A 13,891-nucleotide genomic window follows, 5' to 3' on the forward strand; every position below is an offset into this window, starting at 1 on the left:
TAAATGTTTTAAATTTTAAAAAATGGAAACCAGTTTTGGATTAAACTGAATTTCTTATTTTAGATTAGACACTTTCTGAATAATACAGAGACTACTGAATTTAAGATTGGGTTCTGGGCAATACGAGTTAAATCCTTTTAGATCAAATCCTCTAAGACTTTAAAACTGTTCACACTCGGACAAAGTAAAGCTAGGCAAAATGAACTGAAATCAACGTACCCAGTTTTACTTTGTCCAAATGGGAACAGCTTTAAGGTCTTAAGAGGATCTGATCTTGCTACTAGCTTGCTGAAAAGAGGGGGGAAAGGCAGTTATGTTTTGCATTTGATAGTGACTAATATATTTTGATTCTAGTAGCGGTCACACATGTTTTCATATGCGCACTCTGGAGAGAGATTGATGAGGTAACGTCAGAGACCGCATTTGGAAAGAAAAAGGAAAAAATGCAGAAGTTAAGACAGTATCGGGACATTCCGAAAATCTTCCCATCTCTGGAGGACATAGTTAAGGACTGACATCAACTGTTTAATAAAGTCCTGAATCGAGCAAAGGTTTTTGCAAAGACACAAGCAAGATAAGGGAGCGGGGAATTCGCTCCAAAAGCCGATGAGTAATTACGAGGGAAAACGCTACTAGCTTTGGTCCCAAGACTTGTGTTAAGTTTGAAAAAGTACCTCCTTCAGCAGAACGTTAACTCTGTTTTCAAAAACAGTCATTACTAAGTGTGTACCAAGTGACTTTTTTTCCTTTCCTTTTTCTTTTTGGAAGCGACAACAAAGGATCGTTTTGAAGCTCCGGAAGTTATAAAAACCAGATTTGTTCCAAACGCCGAAGCGCTCAAGAATGTTACTTCAGACCCTTTCCGACTCCTTTGTATAGCGCTACCCATGTCAAGTTTACATACTTCGAGAGCGATTATTTCCAGACATTCCGATGCTGAAAAGTATCCTCGAGACCATGATTTTCCCCTTCTCGGAAAATGCCAGAAGTATAAATCATGGATATTAATCTCATCGAACTATATAATGAAAGAAAGACCTCCAACCATCTGTCTCCGATTTATGAGCCACATGCTAAGTTTCCGTAGGGGAGTCTCAAAGGTGGCACGGCTGCCATTGTGTGATAAGGGCATCGTGTCAACCCAAACTTTGGCCCTCCAGATATTCTGGACTTCAGCTCCCAGAATTCCTGACTGTTGGACAAGATGGATGGGCTTCTGGGAGCTGAAGTCCGAAGCATCTAGAGGACCAATGTTTGGGAACTGCTGCTGTAGACAATGAGTATGGCTTCTTGTGTTTGACCAAGAAGAGCTTTGTCTCATGAGCCAAGGAGGACCTAGAATAAACTGAGACCTGTTACAGACTGCCAAAATAAAGCTGCTCCAGGGCTCTTTGGAGGTATGCTGTTTAAATGATGCATGCATCCTAAGAATCCGGAAGCTGCACCAAAGCTGCACTCCAGTGCTTAGGAATGGAGTGTGGCTTTGGCGCAACCTCTGGACTCTTAGGACCCATGCATTATTTAATAGCATACCTCCAAAGAGACCCAAAGCAGCTTTATTTTGGTAGTCTGTAACAGGCCTGAGTCAGAAGGACTTTGGGAAGTGAAGAAAATCTGGGCTGACATGAGGCCTCCTGAGGAACCAACTCCAACAGACTTTGCCTCTCTCCTAATGATAACCCAAAAGTAATTCCACCACCTTGAGGAACCTCATCCCATTATGAACCTATGGCTCAACTTTCATGTTTTCCACTTCCCTCCACATCTTCCTTTCCATTTGTGAAGTACCCTTTTTAGACTGTCATTTTTAAAGAAAATAATACTGGCCCATGGTCCAAGTACATGAGACACCTCACTGTAACATTTTGGGGTGAGGCACCCCATTCCCCCAATAGACCATGGCCACTGGTGTAGCTATATAAAGCCACTGTAAAGATGTAGACTAGGGTATAAATGCTATTGATAAGTGAGTTTATGATATGAGAGCGAGACAAAAGAAAAGGAAGAGGAGAGGGGAAAGCGAAAAAAGAAAGCAGGAAAGGAGGTGTAGGACTAGGAAGGACCAGAGGAAATGTCAGGAGACAGAGAAGACAAGCAGGCCTATCAAATGGACAATGGTGATCGTGGAAAGGGAGGGTACCATTGGGTCCTCTTATTTAAGAGGCATCCAAAACCTAGAGCCAGCTGTCATGTCTTGCACTCTGCTGCTCTTAAGGGTCCTCAAAACATGTTCCTTCTCTCATACCCCATTCCCAACCATATCAGAAAAAAAAGCATCTGAGGAAGTAGACTGAAGTCTAGGAAAGCTCATACTCCCAACTTCTTTCTTTCAGTTAGTCTCAAAAGTGCTACAAGATCTCTCTACATACAGAAAAGACAAGTTGAATTAGTCTTTCTCAACCTTTTTTTTACCTTGGAGGAAACTTTGAAATCATTTTCAGGTCTTTGGGAACCCCTGAATAAAAATTATTATATGTGTGCATGTGTGTGTGTGTGTGAATATATATGTTTATCTCCAATTGCAATCTCTTGTGGAATCCTTACAACCTCTTGTAAGGTTCCCCTAGGGTTCTGGGAAACCTTGCTTGGGAAACCCAAAGTTAGATAGAATGATCTTTGATATAAAGGTAAGACGGAAGGTTCCTGCTTCTTCAAATATAGGTTTTTTCTTTCTTCATTCTAGATACCCCAATGGAAAGCCTATAAGAAGGATATGAGCATGAATACACACACACACACACACACACACACACACACCTCTCTTCCATGACAGCATTCTCTGAAGATGCCAGCCACAGATGCTGGCGAAATGTCAGGAATAAACTCTTCTAGAACATGGGCACAGAGCCCGAAAACCCACAAAAAACACGTTCCCCAACAAGAGCAAGGTCATGCTGCCTCCGATATTGGAGGTAGCGTCTAGCCACCATCATAACTAGCAGTAGCCACTACTAGTAGCCATCCTCAAAGAATGAGTCCAGGTCCCTTTTAAAGCCATGGATGGGGAATTCCACACTTTCTTCTCCCTCCAGTTTTGGTTTATTACCTTGGGTTCACCTCCTGGATCTAGTCCGCAATGCAGGCGCTCTCCTCCTACCCCCAGAAGAACCAAACTCAAGAGCAAAAAGCCACTATGGCTACATCCAGGAAAAAACCACACACATATACTGGGAAGTAATGGGGATGTTAATTCTCCCCAGACGCCAGACAGTGTGCCGTGTCGCTTCTAAGTTAAAGTAGTTCATGATTTATTGAGAGGGTTACACCCAGTTGTTCTCCAGTCAACACATTTAGGAGTAGACATTCCTTTACCAATGAAATAAGAATAATAATTCAATCATTTGTGTGTACGGTATGCCATTGTCTCTTTCAAAACAGGGACGGTACGCACAGGACCCAAGCCCAAAAGATATTTGAAAAGAACAATAATTACATGCCTGTTATCTGCAGCCTCGCTCTATTTCCTGCCGGTAAGAGTCAATAAATTCTTAGTTTTAAAACAAGTCTGAATCACTTCCTAGCACAGATGGACGCTCATGGGGAGGGGAATCTCTCTCTTTCTCTCTCTGTTCTGGCACCTCAACTCCCAGGATCCCAGTAACTCTTTCATGCTCTGCCCCCGTTGCGCTGATGTGACATTTCCTAACCCATTCCATAATCATGTGCTGAATTCCCTTCTAAACGGGGGCTTTGTATTTCAGACATTATATGGACACTGCAGCTCAAAATACTTACTTTTTGGATGATGACTCCCGGAAACACACACCATTTCTGTCTGGGGGATTTGGGAGCTTTAGTTCCGCTTACAGGACACCTTTTGCAAGCTCCGGTCTCAATATCTAACCAATACATTATTTTTTTCTATTTAAATTGTTCAATCATAGCGCTATGGGTCTGGTAAGCAGCATTTAAAGCCCAGGGCTACTTTCCTGTTGAAGTGGACGAAGGAACACTGAATCCAGGCTGCATTTTCTTGGATGTAAATCCCATTGAAATGAATGCTAATCGCACTTAAAGAGAGTTCATTGCTATGCCCCTTCACTTGCCATTTCATTATAGGGTTACCTGGTCCATCCATGCTGCACAGCTATTAGTTTAGTCATACTAATTTAATTGTTTCGGCGCCACTGGAAGGAATCCTGGGATTTATAGTTCGGAGAGGTCCTCCAAATTCTCTGGCAAAAAGCTCTAGCCCACTCCTCTGAACTACAATTCAAAAAGTATCAAGAACTATAGTTCAAAAGGTATCATGAGTGTCTGCCTACTTATAGAATTAAACTAAGTCAGTCCCTTCTGATGACACTGTGGCAGCCCCTAAGTACTACAGATCCCAGTGGAACTTATAGTGGTACACCACTGACACAACTGCATAGTGTTCAACTTTGGTATCATGCGAATGTTTTACAGTTTGCCTTTGAAGATTAACATGAACTTTCCTTTTTGAAAGACACAAAGGAAAGAGCAAGTACATCACGAAGAATCCAGAGTGATTTCCTTCTCATTTTACTCCCCTTCCTTTCTTCGGTAGCAAAGCTCTCTTAACATGGACAGTGTCACTTGGTCAGCCCACGACTTGCACTACAGCTGGGCAGGGGAAATCGATAAAGTTACTCACCCAATTAAAGACACCATCTGCTCCACTATGTGTTTGCTGAATGTAATGATCACAAAAAGTTTCTGTAAGAACAACAACAACAACCACCATTAGTCAACTGAAGGGGAAACCAAAACATTGCAGAATTACAGCCTGTGATCCAAGGCAATGAATCACACCTCCTGTTGTTTTGTTAACCCGTTTGCTTTTATAGTTCATCCAGTCCTGATGTCAAGGTCCCTTCCATCAGACCACAGCAGACGGAAAAGAAGGGAAGCAGGGCTATTCTATCAGATTTGCAGAGAAACCAGCGGCCTTTGGCCACCTCTCCCACTTGCTGCTCTGTCATGTGTCCCAAAATCTTTTGTTCAAGGTAGTACTACCTTGTTCTGTCTAATGGTAGGGTTGGTTGGTGACCCCAGCCTCCAAGTTGCAAACCTGGGAGTTGCCTCAAGCCTGGTTGTTGTGGACAGGCAGCGCAGTTTTGGTTAGATAGAGATCCAACACTCCAAAAAAAGTGAGTTTGCTACAAATACTTAAGACATGATTTTTGTGGCGTAGATTAAAAGGGCAATTAAACGCAACAGTAAAACGGACTACTGGGGATGAGCGCGGAGGCTTGCTGTTTGGCATGGAGGATTGGGAATTTCACTGTAAATCTACAAAAGTGGCATTTCCTAAAACACTCATTGATATTATGATCTACAGGAACCACTACACCACACTGGGTCTCTGCTCTGCTATATACTAATAGAGAACTCCCATCCCCGATTCCAGCTACTGTGAGGATGATCGCAAGTACCAGAGCAGAGTGATAGACACCATCAACACCTCTGCAAATAATAATAATAAAGTCATAGGACTTCAGTCTTAGAAGCCTTGGGTCTACTACATCATTGCCCAAAGTATTCATACAAATGTTCCAACAACTGTTACAAAGACCCTGAAACAATATTATTGTTCCCTATTAGGCAGGCAGAGAAGGGGTGACACTTAGCTGACTTCATGGCAAGGTCAATATTTAAACCAGGAATTTCCTGGCCCACGTATTTGGTGCTTTTTGCCATTATGCTACCTCCCAGGAGGCAGGGGAAATAGAAAAGTACATGCCTGGTGGTGACGTCGCTGGTGCATTCCAAGCAGTGCCCAACATTAACCCAACCCCTGCCAATCGACAGGGAACTTATGTGTAATGGTTATGTGTGCCAGGGAAGAACAGCTGTCACCTCTCCAGCTCCACCAGAGAATGTGCCAGAGAACAGATTCATGGTGGACAAGACCCCTAGTTGGGTCCACATCATTTGATTAGATTTGTGATGTGACTGAAACATCTTTAGGAGTGCAGCATCCATGGAGATCTCATAAGATGGGCGAGCGGAAATTACCTGGATGTGCATCTTGATTATTGCTTTTCCAATCAGAGTGGCACCGAAGAAAGTCCAAAAGGGAACCAGGAAGTGTCCGCATGTTATTCCCGCCAAGTCGAAGAGAGGGTTTGGAATCTGCAAAGTTAAAGAAAAAGAAGAGGAAGAGGAAGATGAGATGCAGAACTTCTTTAGCTAGGTTAATGATAAACAGCCACTGGGGACTGGACAAATTCATCAAGGAAGTTATGGCTATCACCAACTGTTAGAGGTTCTATCAATGGAACCTCTACGTTCCACAGCAGTTTATCTCTGATGGGGAGCAAAAGCAGAGGAGGGATGTTGCCCTCATGGCCTGCTTTTAACCACAGGCATCTGACTGGCAACCATGGGATGAGGTGGGTAACCTAAGACCACATCAGAACATTTGCCTGAACGCATGTAGCCCTTTGCCTAGTTTCAACTATCCCCAAGTCACAAGTTCAGGCCACTGCAAGAATGATCTGTTTTGCACCTTGCCAGGTAAGGATAAAGGAGAATCAGATTTGGAAGGGACCCTAAGGGCTATCCAATCCAACTGCATGCCATGCAGGAATACACAATCAAAGGACCCCCGACAAATGGCCATTAAGCCTCTGTTTAAAGACCTCCAAAGAAGGAGACTCTGCCTTCCTCCAAGGCAGTATTTTCCACTATCAAAGAGCTTACTGTCAGGAGGTTCTTCCGAATGTTTAGGTGGAATCTAGAGAGAGAGAAAAGAATGGCAGAGCAAAGGAGAGAAAGAAAGAGGACGGTAGAGGGAGGAAAGGATGGAGAGATGTTAGAGAAATGAGAAAGAAAAGGGTGGCAGAAGGGGGAAAAAGATGAAGGTGAAAGAAAGAAAGAAAGAAAGAAAGAAAGAAAGAAAGAGGTGGAGAAGGTGGGAGAAAATGGAGAAAGGATGGCCGAGAGAAAGAGACATGTTAAGAAGGAGAAGGTGGCAAAAGAGAGGATGGCACAGAGAGAGAGAGGAGCATGGCAGGAGGGAGAAAGTGGCAGAAAACTAAGGAAAATGGCAAAAGGAAAAGAGCAGGGCAGAAGAAAGGATGGCAGAAAGAGAGAGAGGATGAGACAGGAGAGAGAAAAGGATGACAAAAGAGAGAAAAGAGAGAAGAGAGGGGAATGGTTAAGAGGAAGAAAGTGAAAGAAGAGAGGTGGCAGAAAGAGAGGGCAAGATTACAGACAGAAAGTGGCACAAAAGAATAAAGGATGATGGAGAGAAAAGGTATGGCAGGAGGAAGAAAAAGAGAAGGGGTGACAGAGAGTGGGAAGCAAGGTAGGAAGGAGAAAATGGTGGCAAAGAGAAACAAAAAATAGTATGAGAGGAGTAAATGGGTAGGCATCCCTGCCTTGAGTTCTGGCCCTATGTCCACTGCTAGCTTGACCCATAGCTGCCAAGTGACCCCTGACGGATGACCCCTGAGAAAATTAAGCCCTGGACAGGAAAAAAAGTGACCTACGACTACCCTTGGCCAACCTTTGTTCCGATTTGGCAAGGGCCTCCTTATATACTCTCCAATATATACCCTCTCCGTCCAATTTTTCACAATCTTGTGCCCAAGGATATTTGCGCCGCAGCCCATAAATTTATGAAAAACAGAAATTAGGGAGATCTGGGCTAGACAACGTCCCAGACAAACAACAGAGCCTGCCCAACTGCGCTCCTTTTTATCCCCAGATTAGAAACAGCGAACAGACGTCTTCTGTAAGAAATGCATTATATAAAAAAAAAAAAACCCCACAGTCAGCCATTTTAAAGTCATCTGTCAACTAGTTCCCCTCCAACAAGTGTTTTGGCCCAATGAGTCAGACTCCAAGACTGATCCCTCATGAACCGAGTCTGAAAGAGAAAAAATTGGGGTTGGAGGGGGGTGTCTGAAAATAATCAATGTAGTATTTATTGCTCTCTCTGTGTGTTTGCGGCACGGAGGGGAAATGAACAGCAAAAGGGTTTCTGTTTTTGTGTTTTCTTACCAGTGAAGAATCCAAGAACTCTGGTAGAGAATTAAAGGTCTCCATTGTTAACTAGTGGTGCATTGAAGCTTACCAACTTGGAACACTAGGAGTTATAGATCAGCAGAGACCCTTGATATCACCTGCCATCTCCCTCCAGGTTTCTAGACCTCAGTGTTACAGAAAAAGACCGGGATCCAAATTGTTACTGGAGTGTACAATGCGCTGTGTATAGGCCCAGTTCAGCTATGCACTCCACTTTGATGAAGCAGACTATACATGCTGTTATTTTAGAATACATGGTTGCCATACATTTCCATGGCTAAAATGATCTTGCTGTCTTGGGTCTGGGACAGCAATGTGGAAAATACAATTCCCCTTTGGATACACAAAACCACCTGCTTGTTTCTCTTTTGAGAAAGAAGTCAGTTTAACAAGTGCCTTTTAATTCAAAGATATAGCTGTGTTCGTCTGTGGAGTGAGTATGCAGAGAGATCTTGTAGCACCTTTGAGACTCACTGAACGAAAGAAGTTGGCAGCATGAGCTTTCGTAGACTGTAGACTGAAGTCTACGAAAGCTCAGGCTGCCAACTTCTTTCTTGTAGCACCTTTGAGACTCACTGAACGAAAGACGTTGGCAGCATGAGCTTTCGTAGACTGTAGACTGAAGTCTACGAAAGCTCAGGCTGCCAACTTCTTTCTTGTAGCACCTTTGAGACTCACTGAACGAAAGACGTTGGCAACACGAGCTTTCGTAGACTGTAGACTCAAGTCTACGAAAGCTCAGGCTGCCAACTTCTTTCTTTCAGTGAGTCTCAAAGGTGCTACAACATCTCTCTACATACAAAGGCCTCGTAGTTAAACGCCACTTTTCCCAATGGGACACCCTCCTGATATGTTGCATTTCCATCCCCACCGTTCCTGGCCAAAATATCCGAGGATGATGGGAATTCAAGTCCAACAGATCTGGAACATACCCAGTTGGAAAAGGCTAACACAGATGTTATGAAAGAGACAGAAAGATCTCTCTGTAAGAAGGTAAAAACCAATGAACGCCCCTGTTTCAGAGTTACCATAAAGCAGGCGAGGGGCTTTTGACCTTCCCCAGATGCTTTGCCCAGCAATTCCCACAATCCCTTACAAGGGTAGCTGGGGCTTCTGGGAGCTGAAGTCCAAAACACCTGGAAGGCCAAAGGGTTTCTCTTATTATAAATGCCTGTTGGGAGAAAACACAGGAAAACTCTGAAGCGCTAAAACAATATATAAATGCAAAGTTATTGTTACAGGGTAGTGGAGCTGTCAGCCTTAGTTAAACCGGTCGTAAATAAAATACAACCTGCCACGCTGGTAAGTGGAGCTTTCAATTGCCATTATACAGCCTGCTGGAAATGTAACTCTTTATCCCTAGTCTAGACAAGGCATATAGGAGAAACACAACAGCCCGGAGTTGATCCAGATTAATGCATATAAGCAGCAAACACATCCAGAGTTACACCGGTGGCCTCTATGGCTAAAGTTGTTGGGGCGGCGGAAGGGGGAAAAAGGGTCTTCTAAGAAGATATGAACAAATAGTTAAACTGAAATGGGTTCATTCATACACTTCTTCCCATACATATAACGCTCAAAGCAGTATAAACCAGAGTTTCTGCAAGGCATTGCTAGGGATTTGGTGTGATATAGTGACTGAAAATGAACACATATACAAACTACCTTGAGTTTTCGGTAATACTGTATACACTCATGTATACGTCCTGAAATTTTAGACAAAAAAAGTGACCCTAAAAACCTGAGTCAAGTTATCCATGGTTCATATCTAAATCCATAACCTGCCTTCAACTTATACATTAGGTCTTATAGCCGAGTATATGTGGTACCTATATTTTATGCAAGGGTCCTCTGATACCTGAGAATGATTTTAAGTGTCCCTCTAGGGCAAAAAAGGTTAAGAATGATTGATCCTTCCTTGGAGGTCTTTAAACAGAGGCTGGATGGCCATCTGTTGGGGATGCTTTGATTTGGATTTCCTGCATGGCAGGGGGTTGGACTGGAGGGCCCTAGTGGTCTCTTCCAACTCTACGATTCTATGATTCTTGTATTTGTTAGCTCTGTATTGCTTTCCAAACAGTAAAAAAAAATGGAATTGTAGATATAAAAATTTTATGGCACCGAAAAAATTATTCCAAGGGTTCCTCCAGGGTAAAAAGGATGCTCTGGCTAGCTAGCCATAAATACAACATATGTAAATGAAATAACATGTGTATGAACATGTGTGGTTAAAAAAAAGGATTAAATCAAAATGCAATGGGGGGGGGGGGGGGAAAAGCCACGAATGAACTCGTGCAGCACTGTTTCAAGTTAAAATACCAGCCCAAATATCCTGATATCTGATATCAAATATTTTGATGTCTTAAACAAGTAGGTTTTAGTGATTTTTTAAAACAAGGGGGAACGGCTGTACAAACTTGTTAACAAACCCGGAGTCCGTAAGCCGGTAGGATAAGGTTACAGAGTAAACCAAATAAAACACTCCAGACACTCTTTGCATGGAGAAGGGAATTGCTCCACCGTGAATCTGTCATTTTACAGAATCCTTTAAATAGCTGGTTTCTCTTTAGATATTTACGCGTTTAAACAAAGAGCCGGGACAATGAGGTGTTGGGCGAACCAGAAGATGGTGGTAGGGCAGATTCACGCGGCTACTGTAAGGAAAACTCAAAGAGGAAGAGAGAGAAAGAGATGTGTTTACGCGCTCCTATCGGGCCAAAGGAGCACAAAATGTTCTGGAGATTAAGCCTCAGATGTCGTAACTGAACAAGGGGAGGGAAAGACGGCAGCGTGCTCAAAAACCCAGTCACTACTTCAAATTAAAATGCATGCGCACATACACACACAGCAGCATTGCACAACCCGGAAAGCAAAAAGTCCCCTCCTGCTCGCTTCAAGAGAAATAGATGTCATTATATGCTTTTTAAACCTCAGCCCAGTGTTCTCTTTCTCGGGGCTAAGAGCGAGTTTGCATTTGGACCTTCAGATGTTTTCACCTATAGCCTGGCACAGCAAGTGTGAAAGGGTTCTGGGAGTTGTAGTCTAAAACATCTGGAGGATCACAAGTTTGTTCTTCACATCAGGCTGACGGCTTGTCGGGAAGGGCTGTCACCATGAAAACATATTGGCTAATGGTTGATCCTTGCCATTTCGACTTGACCTGACCAGCGTCACTATTTAAACAATTACAGGTTGAGCCTCCCTTTCCCAGAAGTCCAAAAAATATCCCATAGAGAAAGTAGACCAAGTCTACAAAAGCTCATGCTCCCACTTCTTACGCACAGTTAGTCCCAAAGGTGTTGCAAGATCCCTTTGCATACTGATGTTCCAGATTAACACGGTTGTATCGCTGAACAATAATAATAATAATAATAATAATAATTTTTATTCTGCCTCTCCCAAGGATAATCTTATCTGTTACAGCAGGAGCAGTAGTAGTATCAATAATCTGGATGAGAGAACATAATAGAAAGCAAAGTCTGTTACACATTCTTACGACGTCTGTTGCTTCCTTTTATTTATGACTCAAAAACCCAAAAACCACAATGTCTCTTAATTCCCATATTTAAGCAAACATCTGTCCTGCAATGAAGAAAGATGCAAGGGGCAGAATGTCTCATGGTGGGGCGAGGACAGTAAGAAAGGAGGCATTGACTTAGTAGATCGTTTAAAAAGTAATAACCAAGAGAGAGAGACAGAGAGAGAGAGAGAAAGGACGGATTGACATCTTCTCAGATGATTTCCAGTTACCCTCAACTTTGCTTCGGCTCAAATCAGCTTATTCAGAGATGGCTCATGCCAGGGTGACTGTGTGACCGGGTGAGTCAGTCCCAGCAACAATAATGCCATGACAGCTTAGCTAAATTGAGCGACTCCAAAAGAGCTAGACAGGAGCAGGCCTTTGCTTGGGGCATTGGGTGGAGGGGAAAGAAACAGAAGGAGAAGACAGAGAAAACAAAGCTAGACACTTAAAACCATCATTTTGTATGTACGTCCATATATATTTTCCATGCTGTTGCATCTTTAAAGTGTGCATGTCACCCTGGGATGCTCACAGAAGGGGAAGCACAGGAATCCTTCAACTCCCCCCCCCCCTCTGTCCTAACCATGCAGAGGTCATTAAAAGAAATTAGGGTACCACAGAATTGGCTTTTTGTATTTAATCTTGTTGTTCTGAATGTATCACGGAGCATCCCATAGTCCAGAACTGGGTTGGGCAGCTGTGATTCTCAGTTTTTTTTGGACTGCTACTTCCACAATCCCCCACCATATATTCATAGAATCATAAAATCATAGAGTTGGAAGAGACTGCAAGGGCCATCCAGTCCAACCCCATTCTGCCATGCAGGAACTCCCAGTCAAAGCATCTCTGACAGATGGCCATCCAGCTTCTGCTTAAAGACCTCCAAGGAGGGAGACTAGGGCTAATGACAGCTGTAGGCATACCAATAAATACATCTGGAAGCCCAATACTTGCCCACCCTGGCCTAGAAGTACCAGATTCAATCCTTGGATGGAAATGTTAGAGGGCTGTACTCAGTTCAAGAAAAGAGTTATTAACAGGACCGGCCCAACTGTGAGGTAGAAATGAAGCAACTGCTATAAGATTGAAAATGATGGTAGGAACTTCTCCATTCATTCCTCATGAATCTAGGAGTCATTTCATCTGTTGGAGGAGACAGCTTTGTGGGATGTGTTGTCCTACTGCCATGGTTGAAACAACACCCAACTGCTATTCCAGTTTGATTTCTTTAAGGGATGTCATTTCTTTAAGGGACGTCATGCCCTTTGTTTTGGGCAGCACATGATATCTGGGGTTGGACTCTGCAAAGTAAGAGGCTACTTCATTCAATGTGTGTGTGTGTGTGTGTGTGTTCATCTAGCTCAGTGGTTCCCAAACCTTGGACCTCCAGGTATTTTGGATTTCAGCTTCCAGAATTCCTGTTGGCTGGGGCTTCTGGGAGTTAAAGTCCAAAGCACCTGGAGGCCTAAAGTTTGGGAATCACTCTTTGCTGATAGTAACTGGCAGTAGATCTCCATGGGTTTCTGACAAGAGAGCAGGGGGTCTTTCCCATCCTTACTTGGAGATGCTGGGGAATGATTTTGAGGCTTGTGCATTCAAAACAGTCTGTGAGGTTTATTTTTTTCCTTTTAACCATCTTCTGGTCAAAGTGAAGAGGGAATTGCTTTTTTTTTTGGGGGGGGGGGAGCCTCCCAGGGTTTCCCTTTTGAAACAGACGGCAGCCCCTTGCAACAATGTTGATGTCCAAAATATTTATGTATTTAATTGATTATTTATTGCCTTTATTCATTCATTTATTTCTGCAAGATGGTTTTGTCTATGTCAGTGGTCCCCAAACTGTGCCCTTTAAGAGATTGTGGACTTCAGCTCCCAGAAGCCCCAGCCATGTTGGCCAATAGTTTGGGATTCTGGGAGCTGAAGTACAAAAGCCCTTAAAGAGCACAGTTTGGGGACCACTGGTCTATGTGGTGTAGTGCTTGGGACTTGAGAGATAGAAGTTTGAGTCACCGCTGGGCCAAAAAACTCCTTTGGTGATCTTTGGCTTTGCTGAACCTACCTCAATGGATTGTCGAGTTGATGGAGAAGATTCATGAAGGCTGAAGGAAAGGTAGGATATCGATGTGACAAATATGTAACGCTACCTATGTCAAACTCTTATGCTGCCCTCAACTCCTTAGAAAGAACGTCTGGAGGATACAAACAGCATTGATCAAATCAATTATCTGAAGAGAACTTACTGAAGCGCATGCCAGGATGCCAAAAAACCCAACTTTCTGAACAAGGTTCTGGACTGCCAGCTTGGCACGTGAGGCAAAGTCCTGCGGAGGAGGAAAAGAAAAACTTAAGTCATTCTTATTGCCGATTCTATGGGAC

The 13,891-nt window shown here is 43.3% G+C and overlaps 1 protein-coding gene across 4 annotated transcripts in view; it reads right to left on the minus strand.

The window, feature by feature from the left end:
• LOC149301474 (vacuole membrane protein 1-like) overlaps nucleotides 1-13,891 on the minus strand; it is a 96,101-nt gene that overhangs the window by 22,245 nt on the left and 59,965 nt on the right. For all 4 annotated transcript variants that reach the window (XM_089483880.1, XM_089483878.1, XM_089483881.1 and 1 more), the window contains exons 8-10: nucleotides 13,756-13,836; nucleotides 5,980-6,096; nucleotides 4,616-4,677 (exon numbers count right to left, since the gene is read on the minus strand). In XM_089483880.1, coding sequence (XP_089340006.1) covers nucleotides 4,616-4,677; nucleotides 5,980-6,096; nucleotides 13,756-13,836 — 260 coding nt within the window. The remainder of the gene's footprint in view (nucleotides 1-4,615; nucleotides 4,678-5,979; nucleotides 6,097-13,755; nucleotides 13,837-13,891) is intronic.

The sequence above is a fragment of the Sceloporus occidentalis genome, unplaced genomic scaffold, assembly GCF_023333645.1.
Source record: "Sceloporus occidentalis isolate IW3139 unplaced genomic scaffold, rSceOcc1.0.p SCAF_21, whole genome shotgun sequence".
NCBI classification, from domain to species: domain Eukaryota; kingdom Metazoa; phylum Chordata; class Lepidosauria; order Squamata; family Phrynosomatidae; genus Sceloporus; species Sceloporus occidentalis.